Source organism: Schistocerca cancellata, chromosome 4 (genome assembly GCF_023864275.1).
Source record: "Schistocerca cancellata isolate TAMUIC-IGC-003103 chromosome 4, iqSchCanc2.1, whole genome shotgun sequence".
In the NCBI taxonomy this organism is placed as follows: Eukaryota; Metazoa; Arthropoda; class Insecta; order Orthoptera; family Acrididae; genus Schistocerca; species Schistocerca cancellata.
The window spans coordinates 369,873,726-369,901,663 of record NC_064629.1 but is presented as its reverse complement, the minus strand read 5'-3'; the positions used below and the strand labels follow the sequence as shown (position 1 = coordinate 369,901,663).

General features: G+C 37.2%; 1 protein-coding gene across 1 annotated transcript in view; it reads left to right on the top strand.

Moving 5' to 3' along the window:
• Positions 1-27,372, top strand: part of LOC126184205 (voltage-dependent calcium channel type A subunit alpha-1-like) — a 204,024-nt gene extending 176,652 nt beyond the window's left edge. The window contains exons 4-9 of the mRNA XM_049926573.1: positions 2,178-2,269; positions 15,510-15,660; positions 26,499-26,626; positions 26,712-26,914; positions 27,035-27,071; positions 27,237-27,372. Of these exons, the coding sequence (XP_049782530.1) occupies positions 2,178-2,269; positions 15,510-15,660; positions 26,499-26,626; positions 26,712-26,914; positions 27,035-27,071; positions 27,237-27,372 (747 nt within the window). The remainder of the gene's footprint in view (positions 1-2,177; positions 2,270-15,509; positions 15,661-26,498; positions 26,627-26,711; positions 26,915-27,034; positions 27,072-27,236) is intronic.
• Positions 27,373-27,938: the final 566 nt, after the last annotated feature.

The following is a 27,938-nucleotide window of genomic DNA, read 5'->3' as shown; positions in this document are numbered from 1 at the left end:
TACAACCTCCCCATCATGAAATCTGTTGTAAACAGTTTGGGTTCTTATGTTAACCCCCGTGTCTTCTTGAAGCTCATGGCACAGAGTAGTCACTGTCTTTGTAGGGTGTTTCCATGCAGATATCATTACATACTGGTCCTGAGCTGCTGTAGTTTCGCGTGGATGGCCTTCTGTGATGTTGATCTGCTATTGAATGCATTTCCCGGAACTTTTCCCACAGCCTGGAGACAACACTGTGATTAACGCAGACAATGTTTGAAATATCAACTTGTCTCTCATTTTGTCCCATTCATGTGATGATTTTGATACAGTCTGCCATGAAAAACCTGTTCTGAGGAACTTTGCTGCTCATGGGCAACTGTGCATTTGCAGGAACCCGGCTCTGATGTATTGTGTTTGTTAACGAGCCGTGATTGCTCAGCCTCTGATGAGGCAGTGTGATAACAATGAACAAGTTCACATTATGTACACTACCATATTTCTATGGAAACACAAAAGGAATGTTCATAGCTATTATTGGTGGGTAATTTGGAAATATGCTTCTGTGGCTGAATCATTATCATGTATGTCATTTTCCCTTCTAGTCAAGTAATGTACGCTGGAGAGCCTCTGTGATATTTAAAACATAAGAGAAAGTCGCTTGTACTTTGAAACTTTAAAGTAATCTTTAAAGTATGCCAGAATGGTAAATCAGGGATAACCACAAATGGCATGGCTACTAATTGCAGCTCAGGTGAAGCACACTGCTTTACTTTGGCAGGAACTTTTGTCGTGGTGATACAGTTTTTAATAATGGACTAAATCACTAAATCACATTTAGGAGTGTAATGTTAGTTTTCAGAGTCATGACACATTATTAATTATAATAATTGAAGAATATGCTGGCAAGATGAAAAAGCAGATTGTGTACAACTGAGTGCCAGTAATGAAAATAATATGAATTTCTTTGTATCTCTTAAAAATATGAAAACATGTGAACATGGAATACTATCTTCACTCTGTATTTGATAACGACAGCTATTATCCGACTGTGTAACGCAATATATCTGTCATTTTTTGTCACTGTTCTTAACTTTTCACATCGTCCCTTTCATTATATACCTTCACATTCTGATCCTTCTTGTTTCTCATTTTAGTTAGTTTGTTCCCTTTTAGTATCTGAATAAAGGACTTTTGTTCTGAAAAACAGACTTCTTAGGCCAATTACTGATAACTGAATTGTGGTGTCTATTGGTGGTGGGATTCCAACTTCATTTAACTATCTTGAGACATGTTTCTACTTCTATTTAATGTGATGCAAATGATGCATTTTGTTGCTGGGAATAACACCATACTGATTACAGCCACAGAATCACATATGTTAATAATCTCTAACTTGTATTGAAAATTTTGTTCACAACTTTTTCTCTTAGTAGTAAAACACTGATGTCTTTGACTATCCATAATGATGTGACCAAGAATTTTTTAAAGAATTTATGCTTCATAAAGAAGTCTGTGCATTTTGCATGGCTCTTTATGGACAATAATGTATGGTTTATTGTGATATTGTATCGTGGACATGTTTAAAAAATGTAGGATTGATTACTTACCTCAAATGCAATGTTCCAGTTTATATCACATTTATTTTTATGATCAGAGCTATTTTATTTTGAGCTGTATTTATTACTTTGATTTTGTTTTTTTAGTGCTTGTCCCTTTTTTTACTCCTCTCAGTACTATCCACATCAATTTTTAAATTACTACAGTAAATTTCTAGCTATTTATGAATTTTGTAGCACAATGTTGTTAACTGTTTGCTCATTTCTAATTTGCAAGCTACAATTTAAATACAGAATGACATATGTGTATTGAGTTTTGTGAGTTCTGATTTCATAGGCAGCATATATAATTACTAACATAAATAATATATCCATTATATTGTATCCGATAGCCACAAAATAATTATACTGCAAGCAGTGATAATTTCAAAACAAACAAAGATATAGTATTAGCAGTACCTGTATTGTAATATTTGTATTTTTGCTATTTGAATTATCCTTTGCCATTACTGAGTAATGAACAAATTAAGATTTCACATGTAGCCCACCACAGTTTAGTACACAGATCCTAAATCATCAGTTAATTAAAACATTATTTACATATCACTTAAATATTACTGCTTGTCTCCCCACATGTAGGTATTTGGAAACATTGATCTGGACCCTGAAACTTCCATCACCCGGCATAACAACTTCCGCAGCTTTGTTCAGGGTCTAATGCTGCTTTTCAGGCAAGTTAATTCATATTTTCTATCAGTTTACTGTTTTGGAAATTTTACTGAAAGGAATGTTTCAGTGAAACTGTGGTGTTCGACAACCATTTATATATTAAATGTGAACTAAATCTATGGCCATTAATGTGAAAATATCATGCCTGAAAGCAGAGAAAAGGGGCATTAGTAAGCTCTTGAATCCATTCGGCAATCTTTTATTTGTCGTTACAGTAGATGCGCTTGGCTTGCATAACATTTGTATTGCTAAATTAGTTCCCCTTAAGAAATTTAAATCGTATGTTTTTTGTTGATAGTTGTTTTGATTTACAAATCTTTGCTGTATCAGTCAGTATATAGTTCATCTGATTGTTTGTGCCTAAGATTTAATATTTTTGTTGCAATACTTATTGCTGTAAAGTGATCATAGCAGTTCTTGTTATCTGTGTACCCAGTTTATTATGAATGTTATAAAGTAATTTGGAATACATGCTATAACATTTTCACCAGCATTTTGAAACAGCTTTAAGTCAAACTATGGAAAACAAGATATGAGCGCTCCTCTAATATGGAAGTCATCATCTCGTTGGTGGAAATTTTGACCATCATCGAGAAGACTAGAGACAACTGTTTGATTTAAAATGATTACAAAAAAAGTAATACAGTTATTGAGTTTTGTAGAAATAGTACAGACTTTGGCTTTCAGGCAGTAAAATTTAATTGAAACTTTGGAGTGGAATAAATGTCCACAAAGAAATTTGGTGATATCACTGTAGGTGAGCGTGCCCTGTTCTTTGCTTGGGATGAAACTTGAGTCATACTTAAGATACAGGAAGCAAACAACAGATTCTTTTAAAAAATAAGAAACAAGACCTTTTCTTCTCAAGAATCACTTTTGAAAGAAACTTGAAATTGGGAAGGAAATGGGATTTCTTTTTTAGGACAAAGAGACTTTTATTTTCAAGGAGCACTTTTATAATAATTTTATAGCTTTAGATATAAAATAAACAAGCATATGCTTATGGTGTATACACTGTTTTTGAACGGAAGTTCCACATTGCATGGTAAGTACAATCTGGTGAAGCAGTCTGCGACTGCATTTCGCCACTAAATATTGTTGCGTGTCATTGTGCATGTCTGGTAGTTTCTGTTCAAATGTGTGCTCATCTAAAGTTGCAAGTGTTACTCCAATTTTTCTATACCTCCATTGCATTACTTTGTAATCATTTGACCAAAAAGTTCTTTGGTGTAGACTTTCTGTGTATCATCAAGATTCCTTATTTGTGTCAGTTACATAGAAATATTTTCCCAACAACATTAATAGTTTTGTTTTATTCATAAGCAATATCACTTGTCTTCATTTCATGTGAGACTCACGTATACACTCTGCCAATCATGTTTTTGTATTAACAGTTATTGTTTACACTGAATGTCTGTAACTATTAAGCATAGTAATGTTCTCAAAATATAATTTGGAATTTAGTTTATTTTTGTTAAATTGTTACATACTGTGAATATAGAAAACAACATTTGTCAAATGATCTCCAAGAGTATCTGTCATCTTAGTATTTATATCAGCAATTTTTCTCACTGTGCATTGTCAATGACTCTTCAGATATATGCTTTCCGTAACTGTTGTTATTTTCTTAACATAAAATTAGAACTTCATAAATACGCAAAGAAAAAACCTAGGTGTGTTTGCAGACAAAACATTTCTGTTGCCATTTGCATTTGTTACATCATGAAGTTATGCATCCATGAAATTTTGTTTTTTTATTTAGTTGAGAAATATGTGATCGATGTCACTATCTTGCTGGACTCACATGTCATCTAGATAAGAGTCATCAAATTGACTCAGTTCAAATGGCTCTGAGCACTATGGGACTTAACTTCTGAGGTCATCAGTCCCCTAGAACTTAGAACTACTTAAATCTAACTAACCTAAGGACATCACACACATCCATGCCCGAGGCAGGATTCAAACCTGCGACCATAGCGGTCACGTGGTTCCAGACTGTAGCACCTAGAACTACTTGACCACCCTAGCCGGCGACTCAGTAATAATAATAATCTTTATTTGTCTATTACAACTTAACAGTCTTGGACAACTTTATTTTTTGTATATTTACATCAGTCATATCATGCCATAAATACAATGAACATTTACAACAAGGAGCACATTAGATACTGTTATGTAAACATTTACCATTACTAATAAACTGAAACCTACAAAAATAGATCTGTCAACACTGAAGTTCAGAAATCTTGGAGTGAGTAATAAACATCTTTCAATTACAACTGTTCCAGTTTACCCTTAAAAAGATTTCCATTGAGTTGTTTTATACACATATCAGAAAAAGTTTTGCATCACCTTGGTTCCAAGAGTTCCAGAACCTGTACAGAAAATTGGAATAGAGATCAACATAAACATCATTGCCGCCCTTTTTATTGCTCATGAAAACCACACATTGCATGTTGTACCACCATACAGTGAGACTATCAGAGTTGGTGGTCCAGATTGCTGTACACACTGGTACCTCTAATACTCAGTAGCATGTCCTCTTGCATTGATGAATGTCTGTATTCGTTGTCACATACTATCCACAAGTTGATCAAGGCACTGTTGGTCCAGATTGTCCCACTCCTCAATGGCGTTTTGGCATAGATCCTTCAGACTGGTTGGTGGGTCACATCGTCTATAAACAGCCCTTTTCAATCTATCTCAGGCATGTCGATAGGGTTCATGTCTGGAGAAAATGCTGGCCATTCTAGTCGAGCGTTGTCATTAGCCTGAAGGAAGTCATTCACAAGATGTGCATGATCGGGGTGCAAGTTGTCATCCATGAAGACGAATGCCTCACCAATATGCTGCCAATATGGTTGCACAATCTGTCGGAGGATGGCATTCACATATCGTACAGCTATTACGGTGCTTTCCATGACCACCAACAGTGTAAATCGGCCCCACATAATGCCACCCCAAAAATCAGGTATCCTCCACCTTGCTGCATTTGCTGGACAGTGTGTCTAAGGCATTCAGCCTGACCAGGTTGTCTCCAAACAGGTCTCCGACGATTGTCTGGTTGAAGACATATGTGGCACTCATTGGTGAAGAGAATGTGATGCTAATTCTGAGCAGTCCATTCAGCATGTTGTTGGGTCCATCTGTACCACCCTGCACGGTGTCGTGGTTGCAAAGATGGACCTCACTATGGATGTCGGGAGTGCACATCATGCAGCCTATTAAGCACAATTTGTGTCATAACACAACATCCTGTGGCTGCACAAAATGCATTATTCAACATGGCGGCATTGCTCTCAGGGTTCCTCTGAGCCATAAGCCATAGGTAGTGGTCGTCCACTACAGTAGTAGCCCTTGGGTGGCCTGAGCGAAGCATGTCATCAACAGTTCCTGTCTCTCTGTATCTCTTCCATGTCCAAGCAACATCACTTTGGTTCACTCCAAAATGCCTGGACACTTCCCTTTTTGAGAGCCCTTCCTGGCACAAAGTAGCAACACGGACATGATTGAACTGCGGTATTGACCAGCTAGACATGGTTGACCCATAGACAATAGGAGCTGTGTTCCTCCTTCTTGGTGGAATGACTGAAACTGATCGGCTGTTGGACCCCCTCTGCCTATTAGGCGCTGCTCATGCATGGTTGTTTGTATCTATGAGCGAGTTTAGTGACGTCTCTGAACAATCAAAGGGACTGTGTCTGTGATACAATATCCACAGTCAATGTCTATCTTCAGGAGTTCTGGGAACCAGGGTGATGCAAAACTTTTTTTGATTTATGTATTTTTTGGCAACCTTGATATAGATTTTTCTTCCAGCTGCTAGTGGACTTCAGTTTTCAATTCTTTGATTAGACCATATCCTATGATACTCACCTCTTGTTGTACTGTGTAATTACAAATGTCTCTATTTATAACCCTTAGTTCTTCATTCTCTTTCATAAACATAGTTGTCTTAAGGACATACAATGAGTATGCAGCCAGTAAATTATACTTGATGAAGTAACTCCTACAGGACTGGTGTTTGCTTGTATTAGCAATTGTTCTAACTGCCATCTTCTGTAACCCAAATGTCCTCGCTGTGTAGACTGTGGGTGCCTCACCCCACATTTCAATCCTATATTTATTTATATATTATGAATTCCACGAATCCATATTGTGATGAATCACAAGAAGTGGATTAATCTCTAGCATTCTTGTTTAAGGTCAGGAGGAGTTATTATTTTATGAGACATTTTTGTGCAGTAAGTAAATGTTGCAGCTAATCATTTTACAGATGTAATTGATATGTTCTTTCCATGTACCATGTTCATCAGCCATCAGTTGTGGACAGCAATTCAGTATTTATGTTCTCTTGTGATTGGCTATAATTTAACAATAAGTCCACCACAACAGCCTTGTCCTTATTCTGTGTAAGTTTATGCATAACAAGGTATTCTCTGATGAGGTCAGAGTTGTGTTTCTTGTTTTGCACTGCTATCTGTTCAGTATGGCCCCAGCTAGTAAATAATGTATTGTCAGCGTAATTCTCTAGCCTTTAGTTTTGTGGCTATGTCATTAATATATACAAAAAAAGTCCTAAGAATACTTCCCTGGAGGACTCTTGCATGTTGGTGCTACTGTTAAGATCTTGCCTTCATTCTTATAACATGTCAAGTAAAACAACCTCTCTTCTATCTTGCAGTTAAGAATTTAAGAAATTTACTTCCAATCCTCCTATATGAAACTTTGTAATTTTGATAAAAATGCTATATAATTCACAGAATCAAAGGTGTTAAACAAATCTGGAAAAATGACTTGGTTTTCCTTAATCTAGTTTGTTTAGCAGTTCATGAAAGAAAATTACCACTGGTATTATTATTTATCACACTTTTTGGGATCAATTTTGTGAGTTGTTTAGTGAGGTTTATTCATAGAAGAAAGATTCCATTTGGTCTATGATTACTCTATCAAGTAACTTTGCTAAGTGTTGAAGTCAATGAAATTGACCTGTAATTGTTTCTACCTCTGGTTGATTCATTTGTATACACTCATTATGTGTCTCAAATTTTCAAAAAGTCAGGAAGTGTTAGTAGTTTTATTAATTCATTTCTGCATTCTTTAAGTAATATAGATCATATATCATCGTAACCACTAGATTTTTAATTTTAATATTGAGATTGTTTGTGTTACATCTCATTTTGTAACACCCCTTGGGAAAAATGAATTACTCATTGTAATGGACTTCATTTGTAGTGTTGATTCATCAGTTTCTTCTCTGCATGATTTACTAAACATTCTATGAATGCCTCATATACCGTCTTTTGCTCACTCACCAATGTTTCATTTTCTCCTGGTGCTATATTACTGCAATCAGAATACTCTTTACATTCACATTCTTTGTTTACAACATTCCAGGCTGTTTTACTAACATTACTGGATTCTCTTATCTTTTCAGCATAATAATGTGTTTTAGGGATTTTTTGGGATTCCTTGTATATTTATGTGCTACTTTTGTACTTTGTTAGGACGTCCTGCAATTTGGTGTCCCTGAACAGCACATATAAGTTTTTCATATTTTCCTTTAATTTGCGGATGTATGAAGTAATTTTAAGATTGTTTCTATAACACAGTAAATATTATAAATAATAAATATTCAAATAATAAATTACAATCATATTCTTTTTAACAGGACATGGCCAAATGCCACTTTTTCCAAAATTCTGTAAATAAAAATAACAATAACATTTAGGTTTGCTAGGTGTACATAACAGCCATCAAAATTACATTTTTTATTCAAACAGTCAAAAAATTACTTCCCTTGCACTTTACATTAGAATGAACAAGTATGCAAGAGTCCTCACATAATTTTCTTTTCTACAATTATGTTGTTTTTAATTGAAGATGTTGAAGACAAGTTTTATCTACATAAACATATGAAGCATGACCAAATAAAGTTGTCACTGATAATTTTTGGACATATACTCATGCACTTCTAATGTAACTAAAAGTAGCATTTTACACAGAGAATTCGTTTTACTACTCATTTTTGACCTTTCTTACATGATGCACTGTTTAGTTTCTACACTTTTGAGAGTGTTGTGTCCCAACACTGCTCATGAGACACCATCCAGAACCTATAAGGGTAAGAGGACTCGGTGAGCAGGCAGAATGGAAGATGATTGTCAAAGAACAGTGTAGACTAGGATACATGCATCATAAAGCTAAAGTGAGAAGCAGAAGGAGGAAGGGGAAGGAGCCGAATTTGGAATGTGAATAGAACTGAGATAAATGAAGATATGAACTGGTGTTGAATGAGATCAGTACAACTGTCTGACTAAAGGATGCATTGGTGGGTCAGTTTCAAGCTGTGCAATTCAGAGTATTTCTTAGAAAGAAGGGATGTCCAGTATTTGAGATGTCCTGACATTATTTTCAACCAAAACAAAAACTTGAAAGTGAGTGTCACAGGGCTTTTTATGGACTGCTTGTCAGTCTTTGTGATAAGAATTGCTTCTGCAGATGTCCATGACAAACATTTATCCTGTTGTTTCTCATAAATTGAAATAGACTGATTTGCATTCCACAGCACTCCACAAACAGGAAATAAAATGCATTGTTTCCAGGTGATTCCCTGTCTTTGCAGATTCTGGTACATAAATGTATGGTAAATACCACTGTAGAAGAAGCTTGGGCTGCTAGTGTTTTATCTCTTATTATTCCTTGAAGCATGAAACCACTGGGAGGAAGGAAAGCAAGAACAATGTTTTGCAGTGAAACATCTTTCAGATAACCAGCACAGTTATCTACAAGAAGCATGCAGCTTTCTTTGATCATTTTGTGATCAAATGTTTGCAGACATGTGGCAAATTTTACTTTTATCATTCAGCCTCATTGATGTTTTATGTAGGTGAATGGTAGTTTATACATGATTCTGAAGCAATGGAAATTTACTGGTTTACTGATGTTAAGCAAGTTCAGTTTCTCTGTCAGTCAGCACTGGCACAATTGGGTGCTGATAGTATGTTGCATCATACCAACTTTCACTTTGTCAGATATGAGTCTGAAAAGCATCCCAAATTTTTCTGTCACATTTTTCATACTGTGCTGTCAGTATTGTTAAGACATCATTTTTCCTGGCAGCAACAGCATCTTCAATCACGAAATCAGCCTAAGGACTGAGTTTTCAATAAACAATTAGAACATGCTCCTTAAACCTTCAAACCAGCCCATAAATGCAGTGAAATGTTGTATTTGCAATTTCTAGATCATTAAATTCAATTAATGGTCCACTTAGACAGACTGATGAAGTCCTAACTTGGAGTATCCGTTGAATTAAAATATTTTTTAGCTCATCATATCTTTCAGCTTTCTCTTTCTTGCTCTTCTTTGCCCCTACACAAATAATTTGTTGAAGCATTTTTCCTTTCCTAAAAATGTCTCACAAAGCAAAGATGGCATTCCAGGATACTGCACAAATCTTTTATGTGAAGATGTTTTGGTCTTGATGTACTTCCATATTGTAGAATGGAAGGAGAGTTGACTGATACAGAATCAATATTTACAACATAAATTAAGAATAAGGACTCGAAATGAAATACTGGAATGGAGCAGCATTGGAAAAGGGTTACATGCATGTCTGAGAGAACAGAGACTGTTGACAATCCACGGCTGTACGAAATACTTCGAAATTAATTCATGGACTGTGAATTTCTTGATATCAGCTGTATTAGGTATAGAACTACCACCTAATAGTGAAAATTTGTGTGGGACTGAGACTCGAATCCAGATTTCTGCTTATCGCAAATAGTCATCTTAACCAATCTGGCTATCCATGCATACTCCCTGAAACAACTGAAAATTCAGTGTATCACTCAGTCTACATCCTTATATTGCAGTCCACTAAATTCATCACCCAATGCTCACATTACTTGGATTGCCACAACAGGGAGAATGAGACAAAGATGAATCCAGACAAATGTGCAGTCCATTCTAATACAACTGATGTCAAGGAATACACAGTCAGTTATTTAATTTCAAAGTATTTCATACAGCTGTAGACTGTCATCAGAGTCTGTTCTTCCAGGTACACATGTAATTGGAGGAGGAGATTAGTGGTTAACGTCCTTTCGACAACGAGGTCATTGGAAACGAAGCACAAGCTCGGATTAGGGAAAGATTGGGAACAAAACTGGCCATGCCCTTTCAATGGAACCATCTCGACATTTGCCTGAAACAATTTAGGAAAATCACAGAAAACCTAAATCAGGGTGTCTGGAGACGGGTTTGAACCGTCATCCTCCCAAATGTGAGTCCAGTACTCTAACCACTGCGCCACCCTGCTCGGTCACATGTAAGTGCTCCAAATGTATATGGCCACATGATATACGTCATTGTTAGCCAAATTGGTTACAGTGACTACTCACAATTATTGAGAAATCCAGGTTGCCCATATGTCACTGTTGGGTAGTAGATCTATACCTAATACAACCAATATTAAGGAATTCGCAGTCAATGAATTAATTCTGAAGTATTGCAGGAGGCATTAGACAAGTTTGTTTCCTCTCCACTTTGTTGTTCAACTTATACCTGGAAGAGATTACTTTCAAAGGCTTCGATGGAAATGGGGAGTATGTATTGGTGGGAAGAGATTAGAGTGTATAAGATTTGCTGGTGGCATGATGTTAGTGGCAGAAAGTGAACAAACTGTTAATAAAATACTAAAAGATCTAAATTAAACTTGCGTGTAATGTGAGATGAGAAACAGTACAACAGAAACTAAGGTTGGTAACTGGCACAGGAAGGAGACTGTCAAATATTAGGAGAGGACAAGTTATTATTAGCCAAGTAAGATCATTTAAATACCTTGGAATAATTATCACTGAAGGCTTGAGATGGCATCATGAGGTGAAAACTCACATTGCTATAGTGAAAGAGGTGTTCAGTAGAAAGAGGAAATTATTATGTGGCTAACTAGATAAAGGCCTGAGGAAAAGGCATGGTAAGTGTTTTGTCTTGAGTGTGGCTCTCTATTGGGCAGAAACATGGAGATGAGAGCATGAAAGAGTGTAGCAGAATTTGAGATGTGGATATGGAGGAGAATTGATAGGATAAGCTGGATGGAAAGACTGAGTAATGAAAGACTGTTGGAAATGGATGGTGAGGGAGAAGTCTGCAGCTGGTTATAAAAGAAAAGAGACTTGGACAGGACATTTATTGAAATGGAAGTGCTCACTAACAGACACCCTGAAGGAACTAGCTTGTGGAAGGAGGTTGAAAGGAAGGAGGAAATACAAGATGACCAACAACATAAAGGGCAGCAGAAATTACGTATACCTGAAGAGGATGACAGAAGAACATGGAAAGTCACTATGTAAAAACATGCCTTTGGATGGAACACTGATAATGATGATGTATGATTTGCAGTTTTTTGACCACTGAAAGTGCTCACTTTTTATACTAAACAGCCATTGTGTGAAATTCAAAACACATTACTCTAACAGAAGTGAAAACTGTGCTCGTTCACAAAACTTAAAGATGATGTGTCACTGTCAACTAACATAGCTTGATGATACTTGAACTCTACATAGAAAGATTTGCTGTGGTATAGCATGGTATAGCATAGTATACTATAATACAGTATAGAAGGTAACTGAAGAAAATATGCAATGAGATGAGGAGGAATGACACTTTTATTCAAAGACAATAACTGCACTGAAGTCACTGTGATTTATTATGGTCCCATGCAGATTACAAAAGATGAGACATGGTTCTTAATATGATGTGTGATCACCACAGACAGAAATTTGCGTTCTGCAACATGCTTCCATGCTGCCCACAAGATTGGCAAGGACTTGTTGTGGCTACGCATTCCTTTTCTCCACCAGCACAGTTGATAACTTCTGCATGTGGACATGTTGGCAATACATCTCTCCAATGGATCCCACACATAATCAATGGGGTTTAAGTCAGGGGAATGAGCAAGCCAGCCCATTCACTGAATCTCCTATCATTCCAAGAGCTCTTCCACCTGTGGTGTTTGATGTGGTCACACACTGTCATCCATAAAAATGAAGTCAAGGCTGAATGCGCCCCTGAAAAGACACACATGGAGAAGAAATACAGTGTCACAATAACATTGGCCAGTGAGCGTACCTTGGAGGTCAGTACTCCCATGTACCATTATAACTCTCCAGACCATAACACCTGGACCAACAAAATGATTGTATAAGTACCAAGTTATTTGAAGAGGTCTATGCACTGTGTTCTGTAACATATTTCTGTATTCTGTAAATACTGTTTTTGTAAGCTGAATATTACCAAAAACTGTTTCCATAAAACATTAATACATGTAAATTGCAAAATCAAATAGTTCCTTCAGTTTTGAACCAACTATATCAGAAACTATGTGCACTGCAAATGTAGCTGTAGTGATGTACTTAATTAATCCTGGGTTGTGGATTATCTAATTAAAGTTGTCATTTTTTGCAGCTAAAAATGCTTAAATCATCTACTTCTTGTACATCTTGTTTGAACTGACCATTTTTGTAATTTGATGAGTTCTGTGGGAAGTACTGAACTGTACTTACTGGGCCTTGTCTAAGTGCAATAAAAATCTGTTTGCTTAGAAGTTTTCAAATGTTTCAACAGCTGCCTTTTGTGCAAGAGGACTGGTATTACCTTTTGTTCCTATATTTGTGTCAGCTACAGAAAATGACTAAAATTACATCTGCTGGTAATGGCAAGCTGAAGACCATTTATGTCTATCAGAGACAATAAAGGATCCATAACACAAACCTGTGGTATGCCTTGTCTGATGCTTCAAATTATGATTGTCAGTTGCTGTGAGGTTGGCATGGAACTGATACAGTGTTGCTACCTGTCATGCAAATAAGATAAAATACACGAACTAGCCTGTATCAATAACTTAATAATTTTTTAACTTTTATATGAGGGTGTCATGGTTCACATAATCAATAACCTGTGCCTTGTCACAAAATATTTCCAACAGTTATAATTTTTTGATGTATTGAGTCTATTGTATAATCTGGCAAAGAAAATACAATCTGTTGAGTTAAGAGTTCTTTCTGAAATCCAAACTGGTTCCTACTGAGAGAGCATTCTGTTGACAATTAGTTCATCAGGAATAGAACACAATCTCAGATTAGGAAAGACAAGGGAGGAAATCAGCCATGCTCTTTCAAAGGAACCCTCCCAGCATTAGACTTAAGCAGTTTAGGAAAATCATGGGAAATCTAAATCTAGAGAGACAGAGGGTAATTTGAACTGTTGTTCTGCTGAATGTAAGTCCAGTGTGCTAACCACTCTACTGCTTTGCTCAGTGAACTGCAGGTCATTCTTCTAGAGACTTTGACCAACAGGCCAGAAATCTCTTCAGTGGGGACACAGTAATAAGGTGCAATATAATGGGCCTCTGAGATAACTAAGTCTGTAGATTTTGAAAAACATATGCAGTCAGCTGGTGAAGGTAAGGGAGGATGTGAATTCAGTTGATAGAGAGAGAGAGAGAGAGAGAGAGAGAGAGAGAGATTTTATCATGTATGGAAAGCATGTTGGACTACTATATTGTAATACTTGCAGCAAATGCATCAAACAACTGATGGATATTTTCTGCATGACTATCACTCTGGTTCATCAAGAGAGTGGTGGAGTTGATGTCTGCATACAGATGGCTGTTTGGAACAATCATGACATTGCAAGTGGGTTCACTTTTATCGGTCATGAAACTGATGTCATTTACAAAGGAAGATATGCAAGGAAAATGAGAGATATTTGTAGGTGAGGAATTACTGGAAGGTTATCATGGAGTAACTGAGTGTGAGTGAAAGTGGAAGATGAGTGTACTTTAGGTTCCTTGTAATCAGTAAGATGGATGCAACACATATGTTTTCACTGTTGAGGACAAGTGAAGGAGAGAAAATGTTTACCTTGTCCTGTGCAGATGATTTGTGTTTATGGTTGAAGGTCTGGTGTTTCAGTAAGAGTAAGCTTTTGAAGGATTGGTTACTCACTGTGTTACAGGTCCTTTCATGTTTTATGTCCTGTAAGTTGTTGGGGGTGAATTTTTCATGTAGTGATATATGAAATAGGTTTACAGAAAATGATCTGAAGATAATGAGGGGCTAGTGGTTGAGAGAGATAGAGAGTTCTAAGCTACGATTTGAGTAAAATGTGAAAAGATTGGATAATTGCATCAGATGGAGTTTAAAATATTGCTCAAATCAATAAATGTCAGGTAGTTAAATTAAAAGCTGAGATATTTGAATTCAGGATCATGTAGATGTATCTTGTTTAGATAGTTTAAAGATATCTTTGCCATTATAATCAGTTTCTGCATGACAAGGTTGATGATGGAGAGTTAATTCCTGAATTTCAAAACTTGAAACTTTGCAGAAGGTTGAGTGACATGTGGACATAGGAACTTTCGTGGTCAGGGTATCAAGGAAGATTCCATGGAATCAGCAGCACATCTACACATTAACCGTAGCTATTCCATCCAAAACACTCATTTGTCCCAGTCAGGCCATAGTTTCAGGAGCAGCACATGTTTGCATATCCACAGCTTGACATCTCCTCTGCTCAGTTGCTAATTGTCTTTATTCATTCTATGTTCCACACATGTGTTATGGTAATATCATACATACTTTTAAATCTTTCTTGGCATGTTTTTAATCTGATATTGATTAAGAGACAGATATTATGTCTTGTTTCTTATGTTTATATTGTTTTGCTTTCTTTTTAAGTAGTTCACTTTCAAGCACAAGGATGAGTAGCAAAATGAAGCAAAGTCTCTACCTCTCACAGAGTGCAGCACTGTGCTATATTGTGCTATGGAGCACTGTTAGTATGGTCTTGGCAGTTTAAAAATTAAATACTATGTATTTACTTGGCCAGAAGATTACCAAACATATTTCAACATATATTACACAGTTTATGACAAATGATTTTTAGTACCTACTATAAAAATCATTTTGGTAAGAATTTGAACCAGTGTTGATCCAAACTCCATTTTGTTTAAAATAATGTGTGTAGTGCCAGTTTCGTTTAATTGTAACACTCAAAAATTGTGTACGCATGCAGAAGTGACTCATTAAATCAATAAAATTAAATTAATTTTTACTTTCTCACACACCAGCTTTATTATTTATGTAAGGAACTGCAAACAGAATGGGGCACAATAAATATCTTATTACATATTTATTTGTACATTTAGGTTTAATTTTTATGTTTATCTCCTTCCAGGTGTGCAACGGGGGAAGCCTGGCCTTCAATAATGTTGTCCTGCATCAGTGGCAGACCATGTGATAAGCTTGCTCGGAAACCAGGATCCGAATGTGGCTCCAACCTAGCTTATGCCTATTTTGTTTCTTTTATATTTTTCTGCTCTTTTCTTGTAAGTTGACATCACAGTGCTCATGCAGTTTCTTGCTAATATTGCTAATATAAGTTACAATAAATCTGTGTAGTGTCTATGTAATGAATATATGGAGAGAGAGAGAGAGAGAGAGAGAGAGAGAGAGAGAGAGAGAGAGAGAGTTCAGTTGGCTATTTCTATGACCTCTTTGGCCATTTCATCAACAATCACAAAGTTCTAATTTGATAAATTGTACTATTTCACAACACCACAGCTAAATTTCATTTGCACATTTTATAGTTTCTGTTTATGAGCCAAACTACTCTGACCACAAAACTGCATATTTTCATAAGTGGACATTCCATTAATGATAGCAATTTTATCTTGCAAGTTACCATGGTTCTGTGTGATTCAGAGTACTGAGTGACACTTCCATTCTGATAATCCAACATTCTGAATTAGAAATGGACATTGATGTTAGAGCACTTTTCACCTTTGGCTGAAGTGCTGAGTTGTTGGGGGACATATATAATGATGAAATGTGTGCTTGCTGCAGTGTTTCATTACCTTCTTTATCAAAACTGAAAGCTTTACTATGTTATGGCATAAATAGCTTGATTGTCAAAGCAAATAAGAGTTGAAAAAGAAAAAAGTGTGTTGAATGGAAGATAACAGAAAGTCGTTGGGGCACTGAGAAAGAGGAAAGGTACTGAAGGGCATTGAGAATGCAAGGACAGCTTTCACGGACAAATGAAAGTAGACAGCTGATCCATCACAGTAAGAGAAGTAAGGGAGGAGAGAGGTAGCCAAGAAACAATAAGTAGGGAAAGAAAAAATGAGCATAAAGAATAAGCTATACATTTTTTGGGTGAAATAAGTAAAAAAAAATTATTTTAATAGCAAGATAAAAGGAAATTACTGAGTTTTGAATACTGCTTGAGAAAGAAGTGGATAAGGAGCAGGAAAGGAAGTGAATGTTTGAATGCAGGGGCTGAAGAGCAGAGAGGTAGCTATAGTAGGTGCCAGGAATCAGCTATGATGTTTCAGACCAGCAGACATGCAGGATCAATAGGGCATGGGTATGTATCCAGGAGTGTAAACTATGATAAACATAACTGATAAAAAATTAGTCATCACCCAGAGACATCATCTTAATAACCTTGTTAACACTTTGAGGGCCAGCCGGTTGGAGACATTCTGGGACTGAAAAATTGGCTATTTATTGCATTTTTAAAAAAATGACATTGGCAGGATTGTGTTTGATGTATCTTAAAGAGAGCTACATGTTATATGAGTACAATCTTTATTTTACACATTTATGTTAATTCTATATTTGTTAGCAACATTATTAATAACAAAAAGATAAAGCATTTTTTTTTCTAAAAAAAATAATTTTCAGTCTTTGCACACTGTCACAAATAATAGGCATTGGTGTAAAAGATTCTGAAGAATTCCAGCATCCAGATCATCAGCTCATTTCCTTCATACCTGCTTTTCTATTAGATTCTTTTATCTTCTTCAAACAAACTTTCCACACTCTTGTTGAATGCACCTTCTTCTCAATAGGTGGGATTTTTTTCCTTGGAAGTATCATCCTAGATTTCTAGTGAGTAAGTCACAGAAGTCTAGTGAGTAAATCACAGAAAGTTATAAAAATGGGAGCTGTTCCTTTGATTTGGATTTTGTGTTTCTTGGTACAAAACAAAAACATTTGTTGCAGCTATGATGAGTAGGAGGAAGAACAGTTTCTTCCACCAGTTCATCTGTTTTCTCCTGAATGCATTTTACATCATTTGATCACGTCAATCAACCTCTGTTTTCTAGATATTGTAGTCAAGAGTGGTACGCAGTTTTGATCTTAGCTTGACAACATTCTTTGTACGAACAGAAAAATTGGAAATTGTTATTTTGTGTACTGAGGCCAAGTATAGCACATCTCTTGTGTCTTTACACTTCAAACAAAAAGGCAATTCTTCCTCATGAACAAAGATCATGCATTTTCAGTTTCTTTTGGCAAGTCTTTATGGTGAAGCATGCTTCTTTCTACAATTTCTATAAAACTGCCTTGTAAACAGTGCCTTCTCCCAAGTGATCAGTAAGCAATCTGTGAAATTGTGGTATTGTGGAGTTGACTGGTAACCCTTTACCAGGTGATGATCCATTTCAGGTGAAATCCAACAATGTAATCCATCTTGAAATTGCAAACAATAAACATCTTCATTTCATATTTATCACACTGGTTTATTATTTACACATGAAATACCATTCTTCCATGAAAGCCACACATACCTTATTCAATGGTGTGGTTTTATTCTGGATAATATGATTTTTAAAATTTTAATAAGTGAACAGCCTGATTTTATTCATGGAGTCATTCTGAGACTGATTTTTAAGAATGTAGTTGGAACTGTCTTTCAATTGTAAATTGACAGTATTTCCTTGAAACCATTTCTGCTCAATACTGATTCTAAGAAAAGGACCAAGACAAAACTGTTAGCAGACAAGTAGTCTGTCAATTTTTAATTCCTTGTGATACAATTGTGACTAAATATTAAAAAAAAAGCTTTATTCCCATTCATGAATTCTGGGCACTTTGAGACTTCAGCTTGGATGCCATTTTCAGTTTATAATAAACTGATTTCCAGACCTTTTTGTTTCTGGTTTTATATGTTTCACCACAAACTAAAGAAGAAAAGTTGAAAATATTTTCACAGACAGTAGAATTCTCATCAACTACAGTTCTTATTCCACTTTTCTCTAAAGACTCTGGCACAGTAGGGTTATTGGCACAGTAAGGTGATGGTCAGCAAATGTTCAGCATAATTAAGCATTATTTGTGCCTCTTTCTTAGATATGGAACAACTGTGTTACAGAGGGACAAAACTAAAATGAATAAGTTGTATGCTAACCAAAACACCATCAAAAAGGTTCAGCAATAACAGTGAAGCAAAATTCTACATACCATTCACAGACAGATATTACTCCCATCAATCCATAATCATTCAACTCTTCCATAGCTTCTAAAAATTTTTGTCCACTCAAAAAACATGACTCATTTGAGAGAAGGATTAGTGGAACAACAAAAACTAACAAGAACCACATGAATCACACAATGAGACAAGATCACAATGCTGCAGTCACTGTAGCAGTTCTGCATCACTTATTGCATAGCAAGTAGAAGAAAGACTCACTTGGCACTTATTTTGAAGCACTTCTATAACCAGGACACAGAAAGCAGCACCAGCCATGGAGGAGGTAAGTGGATGATGTGCAAAAGCCTCTGGTTTCCAATCCTTACCTGGCTTGTGTGTCATGCATAAACATGGCCTAAACTAGCGTGGGCACTGTCTTTTCATAGCAGTTTTACAACCCAAGCTACATTTGGACTTGGTCATGAATGTTAGTGGCGTCAGTTGAGTGTGGAACAGAGTCCACAAATTTCTTCAGGTATGCCACAACCAAATGAAACCACCCATCACTCATTAGATACTGTAGAGCTACCAAAGTGTAGGAATGCTGATTGCTACATTTCACCCACTGATGCAAATACTCCCATTTAGTTTCATGCGATTAAGATCAGATGCTTTGACAACCAATTCATGGTGCAGTACAATGCCTGAGTGTTTGTCAAACCATACATATGCCTGCAGCCCTATGATTATGGCTGTTGTCATTTTGGAAGATGAGCATGTCTACCACACACTCATCATGAGGATGTAGAAGAAAGGTCAATTGATTGGTCACTACAAATGTTGAAGTAAACGCCTAGTTTGTGTTCACAGTAACCTACATAAGTGGTCTCAAGGCATGGTGCAGATAACAGCTACATTTTCAGTCATACTACACCCTCCACCCACTACAATTAAATGCCACATTGGGTTGTCAGTGCACTCGATGCCTTGCACCTACATCTGCATATCTATACATACTCTGCAAGCCACTGTAAGATGTGTGGCACGGGGTACCCTGTACCACTACTAGTCATTTTATTATCTGTTCCACTTGCAAATAGAGCAAGGGAAAACAATTGTTTGCATGCCTCTGTACAAGCCCTACTCTCTCTAATCTTATCTTCATTGTTCATATGCAAAATGTGTGTTGCCAGCAGTAGAATTGCTCTACAGTCAGCAACAAAGGCCAGTTCTCTAAATTTTTTCAATAGTGCTTTTTGAAAAGAATGTCGCCCTTCCACCAGTGATTCCCATTTGAGTTCTCAAAGTATCTCCATATTACTTGCATGTTGACTGAAACTACCGGTATCAAATCTAGCAGCCCACCTCTGAATTGCTTCAGTGTCTTCCTTTAACCCGACCTGATATGGATCCCAAACACTTGAACAGTACTCAACAATGGGTCACATTATTTTCCTGTATGTGGTCTCCTTTACAGATGAACCACACTTTCCCAAAATTCTCCCAAAGAACTAGAGTTGACCATTCACCTTGCCTACTGCAGTCCTTACATATTCATTCCATTTCATATTGCTTTACAGTGTTATTCCTAGATATTTAATCAGCATGACTGTGTCAAGCAGCACACTACTAATACTGTATTCAAACATTATGGCTTTGTTTTTCCTACTCATCCACATTAACTTACATTTTTCTACACCTAGAGCTAGCTGCCATTCATCTGACCAACTAGGAATTCTGTCTAACTCATCTTGTATCCTCCTACAGTCACTCAACAATGGCACATTCCCATACAACATACCAGCATCAGTATACAGCCAGAGACTGCTGCTTACTCTGTCTGCCATATCTTTTATATACATATAAAATAACAGTGGGCCTATCATACTTCCCTGCCTCACTCATGATGATACTCTTGTCTCTGAAGAACACTCACTGTAGAGAACAACATACTGGTTTCTGTCACTTAAGAAGTTTTCAAGCCACATACATATCTGTGAACCTATACTGTATGCTTGTAACTCTGTCAACAATTGGCAATGTGTTACTGTGCCAAATGCTTTATGGAAATTTAGGAATATAGAATCCACTTGCTAATCTTCATACATGATTCACACGATCTCATGTGAGAAAAGGGCAAGCTGAGTTTCGCATGAGTGATGGTTTCTAAAGCATTGCTGATTTGTCGGCAGTAGCTTTTCCTTCTCAACGAACTTTATTATATTTGAACTGAGAATATATTCAAGAATTTTGCAGCTAACCAATGTTAAAAATATTATCCTTTAATTTTATGAGTCCATTCTTTTACCCTTCTTGTATACAGGAGTCACCTGCACCTTTTTCAATCACTTGGGACTTTGTGCTGGGTGAGTGATACATGATAAAAGTAATGTATGTAAGGGGCCAATCCTGTAGAGTACCCTTTGCAAAACTGAATTGGAATCCCACCAGGACCTGGTGACTTATTTGCTTTCCACTCTTTCAGTTGTTTCATTACACCAGCAATGTTTATTACTGTGTTGTCCATTTGATGGAGGTCTGTGTGGTGGTCAAACAATGGTATGTTTGTATGGTTAATGTGCGTGAACAATTTCTTAAATCCAAAACTTAAAACTTCAGCTTTACTTTTGATATCTTCTACTGCCACACAAGACTGGTCAATGAGTCACTGGATAGTAGCATTAGAACTACTTATTGATTTTACACAGGACCAGAATTTTCTCAGGTTCTTGATAAGATATATTGCTAAGTTATGACGGTGGTAGTTGTAAGATTCACCCATTGCTCTTTTTACAGACACACAAATTTCTGTTAACTTTTTCCTGTCAATCATTTGCATGTTCTCTTTTGAACCACTTACACCATTTGAAAAATATGAAACATGGCTCAGTCCTCTCTATGTGCCTCTAGTTTTCAGTCATGTACCATTCAGTTTCTGTGTTGTCTGATCTGTTGAAGAAATGCAACTTTATGTGATGCTGTAAGCATGGCCTTTTGTAAGGTACCTTCACAGTGATCACTTGGAATCTGCTTGAGACAGACTGCATTCACTGACAGTGGTAATTCCTGTCAGTTTTGAAACCAACTGTTATTGACAGCTTGTGGCACTCATTACCAAGCCCTGTCGGCTATGATCTTTATACAGCCACTGTTTCAGGGCTGTGAGTGGCATACTATTCCATATGACCATTATAAGATTAATATTTAGGTTGACTTCCTCAATAGCACCATAAACTCATAGTCGCTTGCTGAAAATTGCTTGGACTTTTACGAAAGTTCAGCAATAACAGACACAACACCACTGACTTACAGTATTCTGATTAAGTCACAGATAACCAATGACCAGTATTTTGTATAGTTCTGCATTAGATTAGCTGTATGTTAATGGGAATTCCACTACTAATCTTTGTGTAATAAGTGCAGTTTCCTCCATAATAATATTAATAATCCGTGAAGTTAGTGGTCCTACATACTGATACAAGACAGTGGTATGATACTCCAGTGGCAGCTTTTGAACAAACTCATTGCTGATGTCTTTCTTTATATCAGTCCCACATAATGCTGATTGAGTGTCCACTGAATTCTCATCATAATAATGTCTGTATAAATACTCACACATAGGAGTTCATGAGCTATTCACTATATACATAATAGTTTTCTCAGACGAGAGTTCACAAAGAAGACACAATAGAGTAGAGGGAATTCTTGTACATAAATGTCCAATTATTTGTAGCTAATCCCATTGACATGAGTGACACAGAAATGTTGCTTAAAAGAATTCTGCCCATGTATTTCAACATAGAGATGCTAATTGATGGGTATTCCAGCAGGTACACTTTGTTCATAAATGTGGACACTGCAGTAGGAATGTAAGCAGACTGAAAATCAGGTTCTGACTGCCAACTTATAGTATATACAGACAAGTGTATGAATGTTTTGAGAAGTTGGTAGTTACATTTTAGTTTATAATACTGTAAGAGTCATATTTAAGATTGGTTACAACCTACTGAGTCCAACAGTAATTTTTTTTAGTGTATGATAGATAATTAGAAAAGTTCAGGGTACTATTTGACTGATACACTGTACCAATGTGGTGGCTTATCAATTTTCATGTAAAATTTTCAGGTTTCTAATGTAGGTAATTTATTCAAATTCTTGATTAGTGGCTTGTTTGCATAAACAAATTCATTATCTGATTCAACTGCGTTATCTGATTATAACAAAAGTATAGTGTCAAACCTGGGAAATAAGCAAGCTTAAGGTTTCAAATAATGAAAGTATTTTTGGGTGGACCAAAACTTTAAAGTTATTAGCTCATACTATTTTTACAATTGCATGCTGTTGGAACAATTGTAGTTATGAATTGCTCTTAATTAACAGAGTTTTAAACAAAACTAAATATACCAATAGAATCAGCAGATTTTACATTATAAGCCAGACAATAAGATTATCTAAAATACAGCATGAATAATAATTTGGCAATTTTATATACACACAGCATACACATTACATGTGTAAGTAGAATCACTTGACTGACAAAAAAAAGTTAGTTATTAAGTTAGGTATTTAGGTAGTAGGAGTGCAGAAAATGGAGTAGCCATGCTTCTGTTGGACAATCTGCATTGGGACACCAAGACATTGAGCAGATTCATTTCTGGTGTGGTCCAACAGCATATTCTGTGCTGCTAGTCGATCATGTCTTTACATCAACCCATATTACTGCACTGATTATATATAACCAACTACCAGATAAACAATACTCCACTACTGTGACTTAAATCACCTGTTGAGGGTTGTATAACTGCAACACCAGTACACTTTGTACAGCGTCCGCCGCTCGTGGTCTCGCGGTAGCGTTCTCGCTTCCCGAGCACGGGGTCCCGGGTTCGATTCCCGGCGGGGTCAGGGATTTTCACCTGCCTCGAGATGACTGGGTGTTTGTGTTGTTCTCATCATTTCATCATCATCCAGGAAAGTGGCGAAATTGGACTGAGCAAAAGATTGGATAATTGTACGGGTGCTGATAACCACGCAGTTGAGCGCCCCACAAACCAAACATCATCATCATCACTTTGTACAGTGCTCCAAATCACACAGTGTGCTGGAGCTGCAGGAAGTTTATTAGGATGTATGTTCCTGTTTTTGACGTGATACAAAGTAACGAAAGCCTAGGGCAGTACTTTGTGACAAGGGTAGTGCTTAGTTTTGTCTCATTGTGGTGTGTAGAGAGTGAAACAATATAACCTGAGTATTAATGTATACTCAATTCACTCTATGACTACTAAAATTTGATTTAAGAAGAGCATAGTGAAGTATATTATTTTTTCCTTCAATGTTACTTCTGTTAATGTCTCTGCTGTTCTACAATTAATGAGAATATTTTATAATAATATTATGAGAAGGAAAGTTGCTATGCACCATATAGCAGAGATGCTGAGTCACAGATAGGCACAACAAAACTTTCACAATTAAAGCTTTCAGCCATTGGCCTTCATCAACAAGACACACACACACACACACACACACACACACACACACACACACACACGTGCACGACTGCAGTCTCAGGCAACTGAAACCACACTGTGAGCAGCAGCACCAATGCATGATGGGACTGGCAACTGTGAGGGTGGCAGACAGTGAAGTGCTGCAGATTAGAAAGAGGACAGGGGTGAAGTGGGGGGGGGGGGGGAGGGGGGAGGGAAGTAGCAGAACAGGAGAGGAGAGAAATTAAAAGACTGGGTGTGGTGGTGGAATGACAGCTGTGTAGTGCTGGAATGGGAACAGGGGAGAGGCTGGATGGGTTAGGACAGTGACTAACGAAGGTTGAGGCCAGGAGGGTTACGGGAACATAGGATGCATTGCAGGGAAAGTTCTCATCTGCGCAATTCAGAAAAGCTGTGCTTGTTGGTTGTCATGCCTGCATGGAATGCAGCAAAGTTGTTGCAGCTTAGCTTATAGACCACACTACTGGTTTCACAGGGGATGGGATAGGTGATGGTAGTGACCGTACTGGAGTATTGGTGGTGGGAGGATGTATGGGACAGGTCTTGTATCCAGGTCTATAACAGGGGTATGAGCTATGAGCTAAGGGATTGGGAGCAGGGGTTGTGTAAGAATGGAGGAATATATAGTGTAGGTTAGGTGGATGGCAGAATACCACTGTGGGAAAGGTGGGAAGGATAGTGGGCAGGAAATTTCTCATTTCAGGGCACAATGAGAGGTAATTGAAGCCCTGGCCGAGAATGTAATTCAGTTGCTCCACTGCTGGGTGGTACTGAGTTATGAGGGGAATGCTCCTCCGTCATTGTTGGTGGGACTTAGGGAGGTGGTGGGAGACTGGAAAGATAAGGCATGGGAGATTTGCTTTTGTACAAAGTTGGGAGGATAATTACGGTCAGTGAAGGCTTCAGTGAGACCCTCTGTATATTTCGAGAGGGACTACTTGTCACTGCAGATGCAATGATCGTGGGCGGCTAGGCCGTACAGAAGGGACTTCTTGGTATGGAACGGGTGGCAGCTGTTGAAGTGGAGGTATTGCTGGTGGTTAGTAGGCTTCATATGGATGGAGATACTGATGTAGCCATCTTTGAGGTGGAGGTCAACATCTAGGAAGGTGGCTTGTTGGGTTGAGTACGACCAGGTGAAGCAAATGGGGGAGAAGTTGTTGAGGTTCTGGAGGAAAGTGGATAGGGTGTCCTCATCTACGATCCAGATAGCAAATATGTCATCAATGAATCTGAACCAGGAGAGGGATTTAGGATTCTGGGTTTTTAGGAAGGATTCCTCTAGATGGCCCATGAATAGGTTGGCATAGGACAGTGCCATGTGGGTGCCCATAGCCGTACCCTGGGTTTGTTTGTAGGTAATGCCTTCAAAGGAGAAGTAATTGTGAGTGAGGATATAGTTGGTCATAGCGACTATGAAGGAGGTTGTTGGTTTGGAATCCGTCGGGCACTGGGAAAGGTAGTGTTCAATACTGGTAAGACCATGGGCATTAGGGATGTTAGTGCAGAGGGAGGTGGCACCAATAGTGACGAGCAGGGCAGCATGTGGTAAAGGGACAGGAACTGTGGAGAGTTGGTGGAAGAAATGGTTGGTATCTTTTATATAGGAGGGTAGGTTTTGGGTAATAGGTTGAAAGTGTTGGTCTAAAAGAGCAGAGATTCTCTCAGTGGGGTCACAGTAACTGGCCACAATGGGGTGTCCCGGGTGATTAGGTTTATGGATTTTAGGATGCATGTAGAAGGTAGGAGTGCGGGGAGTGGTAGGGGTGAAAAGAGAGATGGACTCCGGGAAGAGTCTCTGGGATGGGCCTGAGGATTTGAGTAGTGACTAGAGATCCTGCTGGATTACTGGAATGGGGTCACCGTGGCAAGGTTTGTAGGTGGAAGTATCCAACAGCTGGCGGAGTCCTTCTGCCAGGTAATCCTTGCAGTTCAAAACAGCAGTGGTAGAGCCTTTGTCCACAGGTAGGATTACAAGGTCAGGAATTAAACTGCAGTGTGGTGGTTGTTAGTTTTTCCAGAACCAAAGTTGGTAAAATGTATACTCACATTTCTTTCATATAACTCTAATTATACACTTATTTCAAATTAATTATTATTCTTTTGATGTAAAATTATTTCAACATCAGCTTCAGGACACTCTTGTATCAAAACACACAAAATTCATTAAAATTATTGTTTTGTACATCTACAAAATTTGGATTTATTCTTATAAAAAGAGAACTGAGTAATTTTAAATCGCCAGAATTTGTCTCAACCACCTTAAATTCTCACGAATAAACATACACTAAATAAAATGGTTGTTGTTCAAATAATATGGGATAAGCAGAGGATCCATAAGCAAGATGAACCATGTAGAGAACCTGGTTCCCATATTGAAGAAATATGTACTTTATTTTAAAAAAAGAACATCATATAATATTTCTATTTACTGTTTGCATTTCACCTTTCTTTTCAGATGTTGAATCTTTTTGTAGCAGTTATAATGGATAACTTTGACTATTTAACTAGAGATTCGTCCATATTGGGCGCACATCATTTAGATGAATTTGTTAGAATATGGGCTGAATATGACCCAAATGCTACGTAAGTACTCAAAAGGTTGTATTTGAATTTTTTAATCTTTTAATTTTAATACCTTCTAATAAGACATTATTTTAATGATGTACAGGGGTAAAATACATTATACTGAAATGTATGACATGTTGAAAAATATGGATCCTCCTCTGGGATTTGGCAATAAGTGCCCTAATCGCCTTGCATACAAGAAGCTCATAAGAATGAATATGCCAGTTGATGAAGATGGAAAGGTCAATTTCACCACCACATTATTTGCACTTATACGAGAAAACCTTAGCATCAAAGTCAGAAGTGGTAAGTTATGACAAGACATAAAGTATTGAGTTAATACGTTATATTTTATATGATTTTTCTGTTGGTCTTGAGTGGATGATATATATCATGTCAGTATCAGCTGTTCTGAATTTCTTTTAGTTTTATTTTTCAATCATTCTACATCAGATCACTTAATGTGACTAAATCATGTGAACAGTTATTTGAAGAATTTTCCTTAAACAAATGTGATGCAGAATTTCGGAATATCTAATATATGATGAGACGTAATTTTGTGTATATGTATTTATCACATGTGAAGCAAATTGAATAATTTCCATCAACAATACGATCATTGATATAGAAATCGTAATTTGGTTTTCTTTAATGGGTTCATTGTTCATTTGTACTCAAGTAGCCATATTTTTCTTCCATCACTTTCATTTGTGTACATAACAAAATTCAGGCTTCTAGTAGGAATAGAGAGAAGTGCCAGGTAAGCAAGAGCCATTACATTACTTATACTGCCATTGACATTCAAGAACAAGTGCTGAATCTATGTTTGAAATTAAGGCAGTATAAATATAATGCATGGCTCTTTGTTGCCACAATTCCAGACATAAATAAGGGGAGTTGAGGAGGCTGCACTTACAAGAAAAACTGCAAATTGAATGTTGCAAAAAAACAGAGCAAAAAACTAGTGAACAGTGCATCAGAAGAAGTCATAGTCAGCAGCACAGGTGCTATTGAACAGCAGTGAAATTGAAAAAGCCAAAAAAATTAGAGTAACAAACATAACAAAACATCAAACAATTAACCAGTAGTGATGAAGAGAGAAAAATTACTAAAGTGATGATAACAGGAATTTTCTTTGTTTATTGAATTTTGTTGAATTGGTTCTATGTGTCATTGGGTTGGGTTGGGTTGTTTTGGGGAAGGAGACCAGACAGCGAGGTCATCGGTCTCATCGGATTAGGGAAGGATGGGGAAGGAAGATGGCCGTGCCCTTTCAGAGGAACCATCCCGGCATTTGCCTGGAGTGATTTAGGGAAATCACGGAAAACCT